This window comes from Erythrolamprus reginae, unplaced genomic scaffold, assembly GCF_031021105.1.
Source record: "Erythrolamprus reginae isolate rEryReg1 unplaced genomic scaffold, rEryReg1.hap1 H_15, whole genome shotgun sequence".
Classification (NCBI taxonomy): Eukaryota; Metazoa; Chordata; class Lepidosauria; order Squamata; family Dipsadidae; genus Erythrolamprus; species Erythrolamprus reginae.
The window spans coordinates 162,329-182,843 of NW_027248468.1; the positions used below are offsets into that span (position 1 = coordinate 162,329).

The following is a 20,515-nucleotide window of genomic DNA, read 5'->3' on the forward strand; positions in this document are numbered from 1 at the left end:
ACCTCCACAGTCCTTGGGGCAGGAGCTGGGCCAGAGCTAACCACAACATCTCCTGTTTACAACATAGTCCTTTCAGCAGGCCCAAGAAGGTTTCACCCTCGTTTGTACTATTCACATGACCCTGGAGCCAAAGATAAATATCAAAGTGTCCTCAATAACTCTTAGAAAGAGTGCTAGCAACCAGATGGCTGCAAGGAATATCAATCCCTCTATCCTCCTCCATTCAGTCAGAAGTGAAGAAGCTTCCTGGGTGAGAAGCGAAAAGTCTTCAAGGGAAAATAAAGATAGTCCAGTTGACTTTCGAAAAGGGTTAAAAGACAAGGCATTCATACAGGCTCTCTATTGCTTAACTAAAAACACGCAAAAACATTGTGATCCTCATGAGCATTGCATCAAAATACTCAGATCCTTTGAGGCAAATTTCTAAAACAAATTATGCTTTAGCAAATTAAACCCAGGACTGGAAGAAAACAAATGCGAGGGAATTTATCTGCCCAGGTTTAATCTAGTCTTGTTACAAAGCTTTTCCCACAACGGTATTTGAGTGGACTCCATCCATTGCTTAGTCAGCAAAAATAAAAATAAAAATAATAAAATAAATTACATCCGCAAGAAACGCCTTGTCCCCATTAATGACACTCTCTGGCATTTATTACTTTTGTTCTGGCCATTCCCAGCCCTGTTATGTTCCTCCAAGGCAATAGATACCCAAAGCCTAATAGATTTCACCCATCTTCACGATGTTGAAAGAATGGGCAAAAATATTGTTTTAATATTGGCAAGAATGACTTCACCTGCTCACCCTCGGGCTGGTGAATAGATGAAGGCTACATCAACCAAACAAGGAAATAAAACTTTATGAGGAAAGGGCCATAGTTACACAAGGACAAGTAAAATAATTTTGCAAACCATTATTATAGAAACATAGAAGACTGACGGCAGAAAAAGACCTCATGATCCATCTAGTCTGCCCTTATGCTATTTCCTGTATTTTATCTCAGGATGGATATATGTTTATCCCAGCATGTTTAAATTCAGTTACTGTGGATTTATCAATCACGTCTGCTGGAAGTTTGTTCCAAGGATCTACTACTCTTTCAGTCAAATAATATTTTCTCACGTTGCTTTTGATCTTCCCCCCAACTAACTTCAGATTGTGTCCCCTTGTTCTTGTGTTCACTTTCCTATTAAAAACACTTCCCTCCTGGACCTTATTTAACCCTTTGACATTGTTGTTGTTGTTGTTGTTATTATTATTATTATTATTATTATTATTATTATTATTATTATTTTGAGCAACTTGCAAAGCTCCTGTAGCAGTACGGGTAGTCCTCGACTTACAGCAGTTTGTTTAGTGACCGTTTGAAGTTATAAAAGCACCGAATAAAAGTGACTTGTGACCATTTTGCACACTTTTGCACGACCATCGCAGTATCCCCATAGTCACAGAATCAAAATTCAGATGCTTGGCAACCAACTCATGTTCATGACAGCTGTAGTGTCTCAGAATTATATGCTCATCTTTTGTGAGTTTCTTACAAACAAAGTCGGATTCACTTAACAGCCGTGTTGCTAACTTAACAACTGCAGGGATTCACTTGAGGTCATAAAACGGGGCCACATATATTTTGGGTTCAGTTTTGGCCATAAGTCGAGGACTGCCTGTAGATAAAATCAGAGTTTGAAGGGACTTCTAGTCCAGTGTTTCCCAACCTTGGCAACTTGAAGATATTTGGACTTCAACTCCCAGAATTCCCCAGCCAGCAAATGCTGGCTGGGGAATTCTGGGAGTTGAAGTCCAGATAACTTCAAGTTGCCAAGGTTGGGAAACACGGTTCTAGTCCAACCCTCTGCTCAGACAGGAAAACCTATACCAGTGATAGCAAACCCTTTTTTTTGTCAGGTGCCAAAAGAGTATGTGCATGCACTATTGCACATGTATGAGTGCCCACGCCCTTAATTCAATGCCTGGGGAGGGCGAAAACAGCTTCCCCCACCCTCTGGAGACCAAAAATGGCCTGTTTCCCAACTTCTGATGGGCCCAGTGGGCTCATATTTTGCCCTCTCCAGGCTACAAAGGCTTTCCTGGAGATAGAGGAGGGTAAAAATGCCCTCCCCCCCCCCAGGAGGCTCTCTGGAAGCCAAAAACACCCCCCAAGAGCCTCTGTGCAAGCCAAAAATCAGCTGGCTGGCACACACATGCACATTGTAGATGAGCTAGTGCAACGGCTCGTGTGCCAGCCGATATGGCTCCGCCTGTCACCTATGCCACCCATGCCATAGCTTCGCCATCACTGACCTATACCATTTCACACAAATGGTTGCCCAGTCTCTAATTAAAAACCCCCAGTGATGGAGCATCTACAACTTCTGGAAACAAGTTGTTCCACTGATTATTTATTTATTTATTTATTTATTTATTTATTTATTTATTTATTTATTTATTTATTCATTCATTCATTCATTCATTCATTCATTCATTCATTCATTCATTCATTCATTCCACTGGTTGATCGCTCTGACCGTCAGGAAGTTCTTCCTTACTTCTAGGTTGAATCTCTCCTCGGTCAGCTTCCAGCCGTTGTTCCTTGTCCGGCCCTCTGGTGCTCTGGACAATAGAGTGGCCCCCTCCTCTCTGTGGCAACCCCTCATATACCTGTATACAGCTATCATGTCCCCTCTGCCCCTCCTTTTCTCTAGGCTATCCATGCCCAGTTCCCACAATCTCTCTTCGCAAGTCTTGATTTCAAGTCCCCTAATCATTCTCACTACCAGGAGATTTCTCTGTTCTGCTGGCACGTGAGCTGTTGCTGTGGCTCATCTCCAACATGAAAGTGTGTGCTGACCAGCTGATTTTTGGCTCACACAGAGTTTTTTGGGGGGGATTTCTGGCTTCCAGAGAGCTTCTGAGGTACCGGGGGGGCGCATTTTTACCCTCTCCTGGCTCCAGGGAAGCCTTTGGAGCCTGGATAGGGCAAAACACGAGCCTACTGGGCCCACCAGAAGTTGGGAAACAGACCGTTTCCAGCCTCCAGAGGGCCTCCTGGAGGGCAGGGGAAGCTGTTTTTGCCCTCCCCAGGCATTGAATTATGGGTGTGGGCACTCGTGCATACACAATAGTGTGTGTGCATGCTCTTTCGGCACCCAAGGTAAAAAAAGTTTCACCACCACCGTTCTAGGTTGTTTCCATCCATTGCTTTTTTTCCTGCCTTCGTGTGCTTTGGAGACTGGGTTGACTCCCTCTTCTTTGTGGCAAGATTATAGTCACAAGTGGAGGACAACCTGTATAAGCTCTTCGAGGTTTACGTGAACGAAAAATAGTACACTCTTCGCTGCCCAATAGATAATTTCATTATAATCAAAAGGAGTTATACTGTTGCCCTAAAGCAGTGTTTCCCAACCTTGGCAACTTGAAGGTATTTGGACTTCAACTCCCAGAATTCCCCAGCCAGCGAATGCTGGCTGGGGAATTCTGGGAGTTGAAGTCCAGATATCTTCAAGTTGCCAAGGTTGGGAAACACTGCCCTAAAGGAAGGAAGATGAAGGGGAAAAATTCAAACTGTTTCTTTATAGCATTATCAGTCTGTTTAGCTTGTCCTCTCAATAGACCTGGAACTCCCCATGTCTGTTCTCGTCCTCGATTGAACCTTGTGAACTGAAAACTACTTGTGCCTTTTTAGTATCTCAAGTGTGGAAGAGAACATGCAGGGTTTTATAAATGAATAGTACGCTGTTTGAAAACACGAGACCGCCCAGGCTGTACAACTGTTCCCTCTGGATCGTTGAGGATTTGGAACCAGAACTTCACACCTTTTCAGAGAGTGAATTAAAATAAATGGTGAAGGACATCAAAATACAAGGGATGCCTTTGAGGACCTTGCTTTTTGAGCATTGCTAACACTGCTCAAAAAAATAAAATAAAGGGAACACTTAAACAACACAATATAACTCCATGTAAATCAAACTTCTGTGAAATCAAACTGTCCACTTAGAAAGCGACACCGATTGACAATCCATTTCCCATGCTGTTGTGCACATTCAATTTTGTACAGAACAAAGTATTCCATGAGAATATTTCATTCATTCAGATCTAGGATGTGTTTTTTGAGTGTTCCCTTTATTTTTTTGAGCAGTGTTTGATACAGTATTTGTATGCCATTTTTCATCTGTTATTCTTATACAGGTTGTCCTCGACTTATGACTGTAATAGAGTCTGACCATTATGGTTGTAAGTCGTGAGGATCGTAAAGCAGATCATCAAAATTTACAGCTGTGCTGCCTCCGAACTGATTTAACTGTTGTTCATAAAATCATGCATCATAATGTACTTCCCGTTAGTCACTACTTCACCTTTAACAACAACAACACAAGAGCATGCAATAGATACAAACTAAATGTAAATCGCTCCAAACTCAACTGCAGAAAATACAATTTCAGCAATAGAGTGGTCAACGAATGGAATTAACTACCGGACTCTGTTGTTTCTTCCCCCAACCCCAAAATCTTCAACCTTACATTTTCTACAATAGACCTCTCCCCTTTTCTAAGAGGTCTGTATGGGGCGTACATAAGTGCACCTTCGTGCCTACCGTTCCTGTCCTAATGTCTTTTTATCTTTTCTATCTCTACTTTATACTTATGTTATCTTAATACGTACTAAAATACTAAACTTGTATGACAAATAAATAAATAAAATAATAATAAATAATATAAAATAAATTTCCAGACCTATGGCAGATGTTAACTGAGCACCACATTCATAAAGCGAACATGGTGACTGTTAAGCAAAATCATTAATATTTTAGGGGGCATTTTGTTTTTTACTGAAATAAATACTAATTTTTAGTATTGGGGGAAAAATACTAATTTTTGGAAAAAAATATCATAAATCCTAGTCATGTGACCATGGGGTGCTCCAAGTAGCTGCAAATACAAGCTATTGGCTGAGTGTCCGAAATACAGCCACATTTTATTTTATTTATTTATTTTTATTTATTGTTAGAGTTGGAAGGGACCATGTGGGTCATCGAGTCCAACCCCCTGCCTAAGCAGGAACCCTATAGCATCCTAGCACATGATTGTAGGGGCGCTCCTGACTGTAGGAACTTTGAAACCAAATCATAAATACTTTGAGAGAGAGGTGGGGTACGTGATAGCATCCAAGGGTTGCTAAGTGATTGGTTGTAAATTGAGGATTACCTGTAATAATAAGAATACAGGAATTCTTGCAGTGAAGGTCAGAGCTTAAAACATTTTTTTAAAAAAAATATTATTTTAACCTGTAGAGTTCTTATGTCTCTGGTTTCTCATGTTTAAAATTTTATGAAACATTGGGAAATCACTACAGATAGCCCTCAATTTAGGACCACAACTGAGCCCAAACTTTCTGTCCCGTTTTATGACCCTTTTGTCACCGTTCTTAAGCAAATCTCTGCAGTTATTAAACGAATATTGCAGTTGTTAAGCAAATCTGACTTCCCCATTGGCTTTGTGTGTTGGGAGCCAGCTGGGAAGGTTACAAAAGGTGATCACATGACCCTGGGAAAGTGAAACAGTCATGAGTACATGCCAGTTGCTAAGCAACCACATTTTGATCACTTGACCATGGTCGCAAGGGTGAAATCTGCTCATAAGTCATGTTTTCGATGCTTTTGATGTGGGATGAGAGTCCCCAATCCCCAGTTTGTGGACTTTCACCTGGTCTCAGCATGCCAGAAATGAAGTTGCGCAAACAAGCCAAGCCCTATCCGTGGGATGCGGGCAGCATGGGGCAAATCCATGTCCCCTCCAATCCATGGAAAAGGTTCTCCCCATGGAACCAGTCCCTGGTGCCCAAAAGGTTGGAGGCTGCTGCTTTAGAAAGGAAGCATTTAGCATTATGGTGCATCAGAATTTCTATGGGAAGGGCAGCTGTTTTTCAAAAGCATCTGTAGCTCTGAAAGGATTTGGGACATCTGTACTAAATTGTGTTTAATACTAAACGAAGGACTGGTCACACCTTCGAGCAGAGGTGAAATGCTACTGGTTCAGCTCAATTTGCCCAAACCGGTAGTAAAAAATGCTACTAGCTTGGGTGAACCAATAATTTTTTAAAAATGCTACAGGTTCGGGCGAACTGGTATATCCGACAATCAGCTGTGTGACGATCAGCTGTGCCGTGTGATCTAGATTAGCAGGATTTTCTGCTTTCTAACAAGTCTAAATCACATAGCACAGCTGATACCCCTTGCTGTTCTACTTACCTTTGCAGACTGTGATGGCTTCCAAATGCTCATTTTTCAATAGTGCCTGTGATGCGCATACATGCGCAAAGTGCACAGGAAGAGAAACTGGTAGCAGACTGCAGAGAATTTCACCCCTGCAAATGAAAGGCATGGAAGTAAAAAGAAGTAGGACTGATCTGGCTCTAAATTTCAGTTCAAAGGAGGTTGCTTAATATGATTCCATGACAAAACTTGGGAGTTCTTTGCTGGTCCTTAAAAGTCTTGTGCCGTAAAGGCCGTGGACTGATAGCAGCTGCATTAGGTGCTTTGTGGGCAAATATAGGGTGCATTCCAAAAGTAATTTATTGAACATATTTGCACACAAACACTTAAAATTCTTCAAAGTACTGTCCTTGGGCCTCTACACATTTTTTCCAGTGACTCTGCCATGACCAGTATGTGCCATGGAAGGCGTCTTCGGGAACCTCTCGTAAGGTCATTGTCACAGCTGATTGGATCTCTTCTATGGATGAAAAACAGGTTCCCTTTAGGGCTGGGAACAAAAAGAAGTCTGCTGGGGCAACGTCAGGACTATAGGAGTGGGTGGGGCAGCGTTGGCACCTGGTGTTTGGACAGGAACTCGTGGACTTGTAGCGCGTTGTGGCCAGGTGCGTTTTTTGTCCATAGAAGAGATCCAATCAGCCATGATGAAGGCAGCAATACAGCACTCTACCTACTATGCCACCCCGGCTCATTATGACAGGTCTTCTAGCTTTGACAATCTTTTAACATATTTTTATCTTTTCCTCCTCATTCCTTTGTCAGCAGGAAAATAGAAGAGGTTTTGAATAGGGGTTTTCCACATCCCTTCTGCTGAGTTAACTCTGAGTAATAAGATGCGGGGTAGTCTGTAAAATGAAACTCCCGTATTTAAAAAAATATATATGATGCTTGTTTTAATCCCATTATTATTACTATTGATATTTTCAGTTGCCAGATGCTCTCTTAACAGTCGCATTTTGGGGTGGATTGTTGGGATTCATATTTGGAACAATACGTATGATTAAAAAATAATATATTTTTTTTTGGAGAAAACACTTTTGTAGTAGTTCATTTTATAACTGGGGGAATTCCCCCCCCCCCAAGTTTTGCATGCATTCATGCATACATATATAAAAAGGGTGAAGGGCTAAGTTTAAATAAGCCACTAATTGACAGAACGTCGACTGCATGTGTGAAGAAGATTCTAATTTAATACCTAGCTTCCCCAGAGAAGAAGAAAATAAAAGAAGAAACAGATGGAAATTGTATTTCTTGCTCCAAAGAAATTCCCTCCTAGCCTTTTATGTAGAACAGGTGGGCGAGAGACTTTAAGCATTAATTGTTATAATTAGATATAATTAGATTATGAATTTGTTATACAAAAATTGTTGAATTCTTTCATAACGGCTCTGTAGTTTGGCTGCAATAAATTGACTAATCTTGAATTTTGCATTACAGTTAAATATATGTTACACATGTAGTCCTCGACTTACAACCACAACTGAGCCCAAAATTTATGTTGCAAAGCAAGACAGTTGTTAAGTGAGTTTTCTCCACTTTACAACCTTTCTTGACTTTAAGTGAAACATTACAGTTGTTAAGTTAGTAGCAGGGTTGTTAAACCTGGCTCCTCCATTGACTTTGATTGTCAGAAGGTCACAAAGTGTGATCACATGTCCCCTGAGACATGGCAGCTGTCATAAATATGAGTCAATTGCTATGTGTCTGAATTTTAAATCACGTGACAAATGGTCATAAGTCATTTTTTCTCAGTGCCGTTATAACATCAAACTGTCACTAAACGAACTGCTGTAAGTCAAGAACTACTTGTAGTCACTATAATTAGGGCTTTTTCAATTTCCAAGCATTAGGGGGGTGCTCAAAAGTTGTGATAAGTCTTGGGGATTGTAAAGATGTTTTGGTTACCTTAATATAATTTAGATGTACTTGGTAAGTAACTACACAAATATCATAACTTTTTAATGTGTGTTTGTTTCATTAATATGGTGTTTTATTGTAACTGGGAAGCCTGACAATATTTATTTATTTATTTATTTATTTATTTATTTATTAAATTTGTATGCCCTTTATTGGGATAAAAAGATCAAAGGTATTAATTGAATTGGTATTAACTGATTTCCTGCATTCCTTTTTAACTTCAAAAACTTAGATCCTTTCCTAGGAATCTTCAAATCGCTAACCATTTTGGAAGAAATTTAGTTATGTTCTTATGTTGGAAAGTGAATTATAATGTAAAAAGATTCATAAAAAATTTCCTCATTCTTTTTACTTTCATAGCAGCTACAAATCCCTAAACTCATGTATTATTTTGACTTGTTTGGTCTCCACCTCTTCAATTCTTGATATTTAAAATGTGTAAAACATGGGGTTATTAGGTTATATGTAGACTGTAGCTGCTCAGGGTCCTTTTAACATCATACAGATTTCGACATATTCCCTATACAATAGGAAAATTTTGAAACAGTGGGTTTTTTGTTTTTGTTCACCAATCTGTGATTATAGGCAGATGGAGGGTGAGAGCTGGGGAAAGTTAATTCCTTTTTGTTCTGTAGTAAACTTCATTTTTACAATTACCTTGATCCAAAAATCTTTTCCAGTCACATTGCCTCATCCTATTCCAAGGCCAAGACTTTAAGTGATGGTTTTTGTGTTTTTTGCAATAGAATACTGGTTTTCACTTTCATTATCCTCAGATTATCTACATATCTAATGGTCTTAGTACTTTGTTTTTCCCAAAATAAGACATCCCCTGAAAATAAGCCCAATCAGGCGTTTGAGTGCATGGCACTAAGGCCAAGGGCTTATTTCAGGGTTCAAAAAAATAAGACAGGATCTTATTTTTGGAGAAACACGGTAGTCCTACACTTATAACTACAATTGAGCCCAGCATTTTCACTGCTTAGCAAAAGAGTTGTTGTTAAGTGAGTTTTGCCCTATTTTACCACTTGTTGTTGGCCTTCCTACTGACTTTAACTTGTCAGAAGATCACAAAAACTGATCAGTAATCATCTGAAATATATGCCAGTTGTCAAGCATCAGAATTTTGACCATGCGACCATGGGGATGTTGCAACTGTCCTAAGAGTGAAAAATGGCCATAAATCTCTGACTGTAACTTTGACCAGATACTAAATTAATGGTTATAAGTTGAGGACTACCTGTAAGGTTGAGCAAGCAAGAGAAATCACCTAGCACTACTGATCTTCCTTCTGCTTATCTGCAGAAAAATTACGTGAGTAATTCATGGGCCAATTAAACAGATCTTTGCATAGGAGACCACCCACTATCTTTTAAGAATTCTGTGCAATTGCCTTGAGCTTCACCAGGGAAGAAAATGGAATATGGAAACATAATAAACAGATCTGTTTTAAATAGGTGGTTTGCATGGGCTACTCCAGCATCCAAACATAGAACAGAAATATCCGTAGTCCCCAGGTATTTTAGCAGCTGACCTACAGAAAATCAATGCAGCTGAGATTTGCCAAGGCAGAAAAGCCCTTCACCCAATTCTGGTATAATCAGTGCACCAACTTTAAGATAATAGAATAACAGAGTTGGAAGGGACTTTGGCGGTCATCTAGTCCAACCCCCTGCATGAGCAGGTGACCCTATGCTATTTCAAAGCAAGCCTGGCCCATTTTGAGACAATTTAAGGCAGTTCCTTAGCTATGTATACTTTGCTGAGTGTTTCCAAATAATTTTGGCTTAATTCAACAGGTTTGTAAGAAAATTGATCAGACTAGGTAAAAAAAAAATTCATACTTTCAAATGTTAGGCTACTGACAGGGTTTTTTTTTTTTAAATAAAAACTGTTTCATATAACCAGGTAAGAAGCCCTGATAATTACATATCTGGTCTCAGCCTCAAGTGACTATTTTTTTCCCCTGTCCTCCCCTTCCCTTCTTTCTCTTCTTTTTCTCTTCTTTTGCTGTCCTTGTTTTGCTGTCATGGTCTTCTACTTCTTCTTCTTCTTGTCTGAAACTTTCCTTGTTTACAGATACATAACTGAATTTGTGGACCTGGGCAATGTCTCAGCCTTACGAACATTCAGAGTTCTCCGGGCGCTGAAAACAATCTCAGTCATTTCAGGTGAAAACAAAAAATTATAATGGGGTTAAAGACTTGGGATGCACCCAGTAAAGATTAAGGGCCATTCCCCCGTAGCAAAATGGCCGCCGGTAGGATATGGTTTTGCATGGATGAGTAAGGGAAAAAGAGCAAACTGTCAATAGAATGTTTTTTGACGCGGCCCTCTCATCCACTCCCTCAAAATTTATTTTGTGGTGAGCATAAGACATTTTTGTGGATTTAAAGTATCTGGATGGAATTTTTTTCCCTCAAGTCAGTCTTATGACTATACAGGTATGTCCGTGCTGTTTTCTAGGCAATGTTTTCTAGAGTGATTTGCCATTGTCTCCTTTCTAGGATTAAGAAAGTAGGACCCACCCTACAATGCACAGAAAGCTTTCATGGCCAAGGAAGGATTAGAATTCAGAGTCCCTCAGCTCCAGCCTAGGATCTTCCTCATGGCTCCTCAATAGCTCTGGGCTGATAGGGTGGGTCAGGGCCAGAGTTCTCAGTCCCCTCATTTCTTGTGAATGGGGGAAAAGGTGACTACTTGGTTCTTCTCCTTATGTCTTTCTCAGCATCTCTAATGAGAGAAAGATAGATAGATAGATAGATAGATAGATAGATAGATAGATAGAAATAGATGATAGATAGATAGATAGAAACAGATGATAGATAGATAGATAGATAGAAATAGATGATAGATAGATAGATAGATAGATAGATAGAAATAGATGATAGATAGATAGATAGAAACAGATAGATAGATAGATAGATAGATAGAAACAGATGATAGATAGATAGATAGAAACAGATGATAGATAGATAGATAGAAATAGATGAGATAGATAGATAGATAGAAACAGATGATAGATAGATAGATAGATAGATAGATAGATAGATAGATAGATAGATAGATAGATAGATAGATAGATAGACAGACAGAGAGACAGACAGAACGGACTGGTCAAAATCATGCAATTGACTTCTGCTCTGAGATATGATTCAAACCCAAGTTTTTATGTTTCTAGTCCAGCGGTCTCCAAACCTGGCAATTTTAAGACTTGTGGATTTTAACTCCCAGAATTCCTCAGCTAGCCATATTGGCTTAGAAATCCTAGCAGCCGAAGACCATAAGTTTTAAAAGTTGCCAAATTTGGAGACCCTTGTCCTAGTCCAACACCTTAAACTACTAGCCCAAATTGTACCTCTTTGAAATATGACTTGCAAAGAATATCCTCCAGCAATACAGTTGATGAGTCAATTCAGTATTTTAAACCTTGCACTTGCTAGGAAAAACAGAACAAAAATACTAAAATAGGTCCAGTACGCTGGGGGGGGAAATATTTTCCATGATATTGGAGGTAGATTGCAAAAATATGACACTCCCTTTGGAAAAAGTAAGATCCTCCAATAAAATTAATTTGCAGGCTAAAGGCTATTTATATTTATAAATATTTGTATTTATCTAAACTTGCTTTTTATAGAGGAAAAAGAGAGAGATGAATCTTGTTTTGTTTTATTACTTTGTTGACTCTGAGATGCGTTGGACTACAATACCCATCATCAGTTGAGAGGATGTTGGAAGGCTGGATTCATCTTTCTTGAGCATTTTAGATTAAACTGAGCTGGATCTGGGCACAATCCACAAGTGCCTTTTTTCCCCAGAAACTCCAATTGAGGCAAATATAATAGTGCAGTCTTCTTATAAAAGTTTTTAAACTTTCCAGTGGTGCCAGCTCCCCTCTTTGACATCCTCTCACTTGCCTTATTTTAGTTAAATATGGAGGTAATTCCATTTTTTCCCCTTGCCCCTCCTTATGAAATTTAGTTATGAATGCTTTTATCTTTCTGTCTCCTTTTCCCCTCTTCCCACCCTTTAAATTGGCAGTGGAATGTACTGTACTGTAAAAGTGAAACAATGGGGAAAAATAAATATGCCATAGACTGGGCTTCTTCAGCCTTAGTGTTTAACATCTTGCACCTGCATGGCCAGGTAGAGAAGAATGTCAAAACAGCCAACCCAGCACACGACAAATTTTGTGTACATCACCACAGTTCAGCTCAAAATTTCCAAGACAGTAAAGTAAGGTTTTGCCTCATTTTATCACCTTTCTTGTCGTAGTTGTTAAGTGCATCACTGCCGTTGTTAAGTTAGTAATTGGTTGTTAAGTGAATCTGGCTTCTCTGTTGAATTTGCTTGTCAGGAGGTCACACATGTTCTCCCAGGGCATCCAACCATCATAAATATATGCTAGTTGCCAAGCATATATTTATTGGAAACTTGCTGAATTTTTAATCACATGACTTTAGGGATGCTGCAACAGTCATAATTGTGAAAAACAGTCAATATCAATATCAACTTTATTTGATTAGTCAATCGACCATATCAAAGCGAGGAAAAGGACCATATCGGTCGTCATAAAACTGACTGGTTAAAATGCAATAAAATTGGCTAAAATACAGGGAATTTGAATAAATAATAAGTTAAAATGCAGTATAATATGCTAAAATTGAGTAGTAAAACATGAGAATATAACTCGTGCAAAGGACTATATTAAACAAATCTAAGATACTGATATAAAATATTCTTAAGTGAGTTCATCTCCTTTGCATGCCACCCCAATATGTTCTATAAAACGTATTCTCATCTGAACAGCCATGACTATAAACTTAGCGGTTCTAGAAACTACATATATATTTGTACCCTGAAGAAAATATGATAATTGTTTATTACAGTCCCAGTGTATGAATTTGTCAAGTAGGGGCTGTAAATACTGAGATCTTACTGAGGAGTATAGTTTACAATGTTAGCAATAGCACTTTTTTAACAGAGCCAGCCTATTGCCCCCACAATCGGGGTCCTCATTTGACCCACCTCGGAAGGATGGAAGGCTGAGTCAACCTTGAGCTGGTGGTGAGATTTGAACCGCTGACCTATAGTCAGCTTCAGTGGCCTGCAGTACAGCACTCTACCTGCTGCGCCACCCCAGCTCATTTGTTCAATACCTTTAAAGCCCTACATGGCTTAAGACCAGATTATGTATGGGACCACACATCCTGTCACCTCCCAGCGGTCGCTTAGGGCCCTCAAAGTTCATCTATTCAGGTTTCCCTTGGCCAGGCAGTGTTGGCTGGCGGAACCATGTGGGAGGGCCTTCTCTGTGGTGACTCCGGCTCTGTGGCATCAACTCCCCTCCCCCATGAGATCCGCACAATCCCAACCCTCCTGGCCTTCCGAAAGGCCGTAAAAACATGGCTTTTCTGGCAGGCCTGGAGCCGGTGAATGGTTCCATCTTGTCCCGGCTGAATGGTTGAATGTTTTAAAATTAAGGGTTTTAAAAAATTGTTTTATCATTTTTATGTTGCTGTTAGCCGCCCAGAGTCTGTAAGGAGTTGGACGCCATACCAATCACAGTAATAAATAAATAAATAAACAAACATCATCATGAGGTTACCTAGTTGATAATGAAAGGTCTGCAAAAAGACCAATAATAATAATAATAATAATAATAATAATAATAATAATAATAATAATAATAATAATACAACAAACCCCTACCAAGCACAGAGAGCTCCAAGAACCCCATACCGATGAGCTCTTTAAGCAGTGGTCATTTCTTTGGTGAGATCAAAGTTTGTAGATCAAAGAATCATAAAATTGGAAGAGATTTCCGTGGTCTTCTAAGCCAAGCATTTGCCCATGGCCGGAGTTCTTACTGGTTGATTGATCTTTTCTACAAATTCTCCAGTGATTGAGTACCCACCCCAAAACTCTGGGAGGCAAGCTATTCCACTGTTTTTGTTTTTGTTTTAAACCTGGGTGTACACATAATCCTTGACGTACGATCGTAATTGAGCCCAAAATTTCTAAGTGAGGCAGTTGTTAAGTGAAAATTGCCCCATGTTATGACTTTTCTTGCCACAGTTGTTAAGTTACTAACAGACTCAACCAGTCTCCTTCTTGATCACGGAGTTGGACTAGAAGAATTCTGATTGATTTGATTTGATTAATTGATTGATTGATTAAATGTATCTGGCTTCCATATTGACTTTGCTTGTTAGTTGAGACACCGCAACCATCAAAGATATGAATCTGTTGGAATGATATGAATCGAGTTGGACTAGAAGAATTCTGATTGATTTGATTTAATTGATTGATTGATTGATTAAATGTATCTGGCTTCCATATTGACTTTGTTGTTAGTTGAGACATTGCAATCATCAAAGATATGAATCTGTTGGAATGATATGAATCTAGTTGGACTAGAAGAATTCTGATTTATTTGATTGATTGATTGATTGATTGATTAAATGTACCTGTCTTCCATATTGGCTTTGCTTGTTAGAAGGTTGCAAAAGATGATCAGATGACCCTGAGACACTGCAACCATCAAAGATATGAATCTATTGGAATCTAGTTGGACTAGAAGAATTCTGATTGACTTGATTGATTGATTGATTGATGGATGTATCTGGCTTCCATATTGACTTTGCTTGTTAGAAGGTTCAAAAAGTGATCACATGACCCTGAGACATTGCAACCATCAAAGACATGAATCTGTTGCCAAGTGAACATGGGAATGCTCTAAGGGTCATAAGTGTGAAAAATGGTCATGTCACTTTTTTCAGTGCCATTGTAACTTCGAATAGTCACTAAGTGAACTGTTGTAAATCAAGGACTGCCTGTATTTATTTCCAAAGAGTGTATTCTCCCACAGTTTATCTGATCAGATCCAACTTCTTTTACTTCGATGAGAGATCACCAAATCCATTTGATAATTCAGTCTGAAGGGAAATCCAACAGTTAAGACTTTATTAATAATAATGATAACAACAACGGCAATAATAATAATAATAATAATAATTTATTAGATTTGTATGCCGCCCCTCTCCGCAGACTCGAAACATGGAAGCTGACCTACTTATACATACCCAGACATATTTCAATATTACCAATGTTAAGGAGTCTGCAGAGTGATCTCTGAGTTATTAAGGATACGCATACTCAGAGGAAACGTGGATTTCTAGCAGATAACTAGCGGATAGCCCAAAGATACAAGAAATGGTTCAGAAATACAATCCAGATACATTAAGTGTATAAAATATTATTTACTTTGGCAAATATCTTAGTCAAGAAGAGTCCTAGTCATACACAGTTAAATCAGTCAATACGTATACAAAACAATGAGTCTTACTTGTTTAGATTTCAAATACATAAGCCAGCATTTAACACACAGTTCCCATTACAGCAGTTGCAGAGTAAATAACAGAAATAGCAGAGAGAGTCAGAGAGAGAGAATCACGCTTCTGGCTCCCTCTTGTGGCAATCTCCAACACTAACTCTTAAAGCTATAGTGTTTCAATATATTTAAACATACATTGTCAGTTTGCTTATGTATATTGCCAAACTCAACCAGTTATGTACATAGTACTAACAACCAATCATAATTTAGTTTGTTGACTTTCCATAGATATACCCTTGGAGGTTGGAGACCTGTCAGAAGGTCACAAAAGGCGACTGCATGATCCCTGGGACATTTCAACCGTCATAAGTATGAATCGGTTTCCAAGTGTCTGGTTTTTGATCACATGCCCATGGGGAAGTAGCAGTATTCCTGTGGGTGAAAAATGGTCATCCATGACTTTTTTCCAGCACAGTTGTAACTTCGAATGGTCATTAAACAAATAGTTCTAAGTCAAGGACTACTTGTAATTTCTCCCGTACAAATTATTTATTTATTCTGAGAGTTTTAGCCCCACTTTCCTACAGATTCTCAAGGCAATGTATTTTATCTTTTCCACCAGCCTGTTGGAAAGCAATGAGATACAGTGACTGGCTACTGATCTATTATTATCTGTTCTCTTGTCTGTTTGTGACTGTCTGTCTTGATGGTCCATTTTGCTCTTGGTTGTGTGTCTCAGGCTGGGAAAGCAACATAGCCCACTGCAAAAGTAGGCTGTGGGTGTGACATAATCTTTCAAGTGGTTCGAGACAAATGATTTCCCTTAAAACTTTCTCCAAATCATGAAGTAGATTCACAATCCTGTGAATCTACTTCACAATCCTGTCAGAACTTCCAAATTATTCTGCCTCTCCTCAAATTATCCTTCTGTAATCAAATTCTTCTCTCTTTTGTGGAATATCTCAGGATGAAAGATTGTATTAGAATGCATGTCTCTACATCCATTGGATTATCTCCATGGGATAAAATAGAACAGAACAGTAACTAAATTTCTGCATGTAATGATAATTGTAGTGCACCTGTCAGTGTTAATTAAATAGGAAGTTCTATCAGTACTGTGGGTGGTACTTACAACCCCTCACCTTTTATTCCAGAAATACCTCTAGGATACATCATTAATTTTGGTAAAAAAACACCTTAATTTGCTTCCCTCCCTCTAGAATTATTCAGGTGGGAAATTTTTGTTTAATGAATTCTTTGAAAATCAATACTTTTTTTTTTAATCTAAAGGGAGAATTTGTTGGCTGCTGTTATTTTGGCACAAAGCTCACATAATCCCTGTTGGTCATAATACCCTATTCTCACATCACAGTTAACTGGGTCAATGGAGGGTTAGTACATTTTGGGAACATCAAAAAGAGATCAGTTGACCTAGTCAGATAGTCCACAAAGGATTAGATTTATCCTCAAACAGAGTTAAATTAACTCCCCCAGACCAAAACTCTGTCCACCTTATACAAACCCATCCTGCAGAATTAACTCCCAAAGACTAATTTCCATGGAGGCTGAGCGAAAATGAAAGGGGTTTTCTTTTTTTACACTATTTGTTTCTATCTTTATTTCTTTTCCTCTTATCCTTTTATCCACAATTGGAATAGTAGAAAAGTGTCGAAAGTAGATAGGAAGTAGTTATAGCTCCTCTACTTGCCCGTAATATCATTAATCTAATTGTACCATCAGAGATTTCCAGAGTATTGGAATTAATTTTAAACTGGTTAGCACCTAAGTCTAATAAAATAAATATTTCCCCACATCAATGAAAAATAAAAAGGGAAATAGTAAAGGTTGGGGGCACGAAATCCTACTAGGCTCCTTCAAGGCGGTTGAGGGACATAAAAGATGAAAATCTATTCTACTGAGAATGGGTTTGGCTGCAGTGGTGGTTGCTACCGGTTTGCCCAAGTGAACCAGTAGTGGCAGTGGGGGGCTCTGTCCACCTGAACATCATCATGTACGATCTGCATATGCGCAGAAGGTTCTGTGCATGTGCAGAAGCACCGTGCATGAGTGAAGCAAGTGCGTGCGAGCATTCACAGTTCCAAACTGGTAGAAAAGGTAAGTGACTGGATAAGATGAGATCAGTGCAAGTAGCCCGTAATTTACAGACCACAATTGAACCCAGAATTTCTCTTACTAAGTGAGACAGTTGTTAGTTTCCCTCCCGTTTTGCAATCTTCCTTGCCACAGTCTTCTAACAACCATTGCAGTTGTTAATTTAATAGCATGGTTGTTAAGTGAATCTGGCTACCCCGTTGATTCTGCTTTTCAGAAGGGGAATCACATGATCCCTGGAACCATCGGGGATGTTGCAATGGTCAAGGGTGTGAAAAATGGTAGTAATTTACTTATTTTTCCACTGCCATTGTAATGTCGATTGGTCATTAAATGAGTGGTTGTAAGTAAGGAGCCAGCATGTAAACACACACACACATACAGTGGTACCTCTGCTTGAGAACTTAATTCGTTTCGTGACCAGGTTCTTAAGTAGAAAAGTTTGTGTAAGAAGAAGCAATTTTTCCCACAGGAAACATTATAAAAGCAAATAATGCATGCGATTGGGGAAACCACAGGGAGGGTGGAGGCCCTGTTTCCTCCCAGGAGATTCCTAGAGAGGCCCCACGAAGGTTTCTCCCTGGCTCTTCCGGCCCTGTTTCCTCCCAGGAGATTCCTAGAGAGGCCCCACGGAGGCTTCTCCCTGACTTTTCCGGCCCTGTTTCCTCCCAGGAGATTCCTAGAGAGGCCCCACGGAGGCTTCTCCCTGACTTTTCCGGCCCTGTTTCCTCCCAGGAGATTCCTAGAGAGGCTCCAAGGAGGCTTCTCCCTGACTTTTCCGGCCCTGTTTCATCCCAGGAGATTTCTAGAGAGGCTCCAAGAAGGCTTCCCCCTGACTTTTCCGGCCCTGTTTCCTCCCAGGAGATTCCTAGAGGCTTCCTAGAGCCCCACGGAGATTCCTAGAGCCCCACAGAGGCTTCTCCCTGACTTTTCCGGTTACAGTTTCAGAGGCTCAGATTTGTAAGTGAAAAATAATTCTTGAGAAGATGCAAAAAAATCTTGAACACCTGGTTCTTATCTGGAAAGGTTCACAAGTAGAGGCGTTTGTAGGTAGAGGTACCACTGTACTAAAATTCTCATTGTATTCTCAACCTAAGCCCTTTGCTTAATGCTATGTTTGGTTTATTTGTCTGTGGCTCAGAGAATTGTACCTATTCAAGCCATTTGGTTAATTTATGGTTGAACGGCTAGTGTGAACTAGAAAATGAGTTAATTCAGCAGCCGAGTTAAGGTGTTTTCTGGTGCATCCGGCCAGGAAGAAGCTGTTTCCAGCACTTTCAAGAATGTGATCACAGAGGATGGGGTCATTCAGGCATTGTCTGCCTCTTCTTTCTCCTCTGAAATGTTTATTAGCTATTTTGTCACTGTTACTGTCTATTGATTTCGTGTCAACCTTTTTGCTGTACAAAATGCTGAGCAGTTTTTATTGCTTTCTCAGCCACAGGTAAGGCAGGTTCACCAGTATTTGTTTCCACCAATAGGAAGGTGAGGTAGCAGATGTGAATATTTGCCACCAGTGAATATCCTACTACATTGATCTGTCCCTTGTGTGGAATAATAATAACCTACTATTTGCAATATTTACTATTGCAGGATTGTGCATGAAAGCCATTCCTACTAATCTGCTTGAAATCCTTCCTGTCCCAAATTCCACTTTGGCTGATATCAGCTTAAAAAAACAACAACAGTTAAATAACTTTCTACAATACACAGGTGCATAATTCATTATTAGGAATCCTGCTTTGCCCCAAGAAAATCCAAGGATTTAAATCTAACAAACAAACATTTATGCAATGTCAAGGCTGAGATAAACTCCAAGAGTTTTGATCTACTGTGGAATCTTGATAGTATACAAGCTATCAAAGTTGCAACCGAAGTCCTTGACTTACAACTTTTCATATGTAGTGACCATTCGAAGTTACAACGGCATCTAAAAAGTGACATACCTAATTGTTTTTCACATTTTTGACAATCGTAGCATCCTCAATGGGTCATGTGACCAAAATTTAGATGTTTGGCAACTGACTCGATTGTCCCAAGGTAATGAGATGATCTTTCGTGATCTTCTCCCTAGCTAAGTCAATGGGGAAGCCAGATTCAATGGACAGCCGTGGTACTAATGTAACAACTGGCAGTAATCCACTTAACAAATGTGGCAAGAAAAGTTGTAGAATGGTGTAAAAACTCACCCATCAAATTTCTCACTTAGCAACAGGAATTTTTGTGCTCGATTTTGATCGTAAGTCGGGGAGCACCTATATTATCTGTCTAACAATGTCTTTCAGACTTTTGGGAAAGAGCCAAATGTGTCTGTGTTTTATAAGACCAACAAGGAAACCCCAATTTATTTAATTTTATTATTTGTTTGTTTCCTTGTTAGTTAGTTAGTTAGTTAGTTAGTTAGTTAGTTAGTTAGTTAGTTAGTTAGTTAGTTAATTAGTTAGGAGAGGGGCGGCATACAAATCCAATAAATAATAATAATAATAATAATAATAATAATTATTATTATTATTATTATTATTATTATTATTATTATTATTATTATTATTATTATAGTTAGTTAGTTAGTTAGTTAGTTTGTTTGGCTTCTATGCCACCCAATCCTGAAGGATTCAGGGCAGCTTACAATAATGTAAAAATACAAATACAGTAAAAAAAAAAAGTCAAATATGGAAAACCTAAAATTCTTAAATCCCAATTTAAAAACCCATAACTCAATCAATCCAGACAACATACATAAGTACCATTCAATATCATTTGGCCATGAAGATGTCAGTTTTATGGCCCCCAGGCCTGCTGGCAAAGCCAGGTCTTCATGGCCTTTTGGAAGGCCAGTAGGGTGAGAGCAGTACGGACATCGGGGTGGGGTGGGGAGCTGGCTCCA

General features: G+C 39.2%; 1 protein-coding gene across 1 annotated transcript in view; it reads left to right on the forward strand.

Moving 5' to 3' along the window:
• Positions 1–20,515, forward strand: part of LOC139155356 (sodium channel protein type 5 subunit alpha-like) — a 377,085-nt gene that overhangs the window by 27,074 nt on the left and 329,496 nt on the right. Inside the window, exon 3 of the mRNA XM_070730487.1 lies at positions 10,263–10,354. Within this exon, the coding sequence (XP_070586588.1) occupies positions 10,263–10,354 (92 nt within the window). The remainder of the gene's footprint in view (positions 1–10,262; positions 10,355–20,515) is intronic.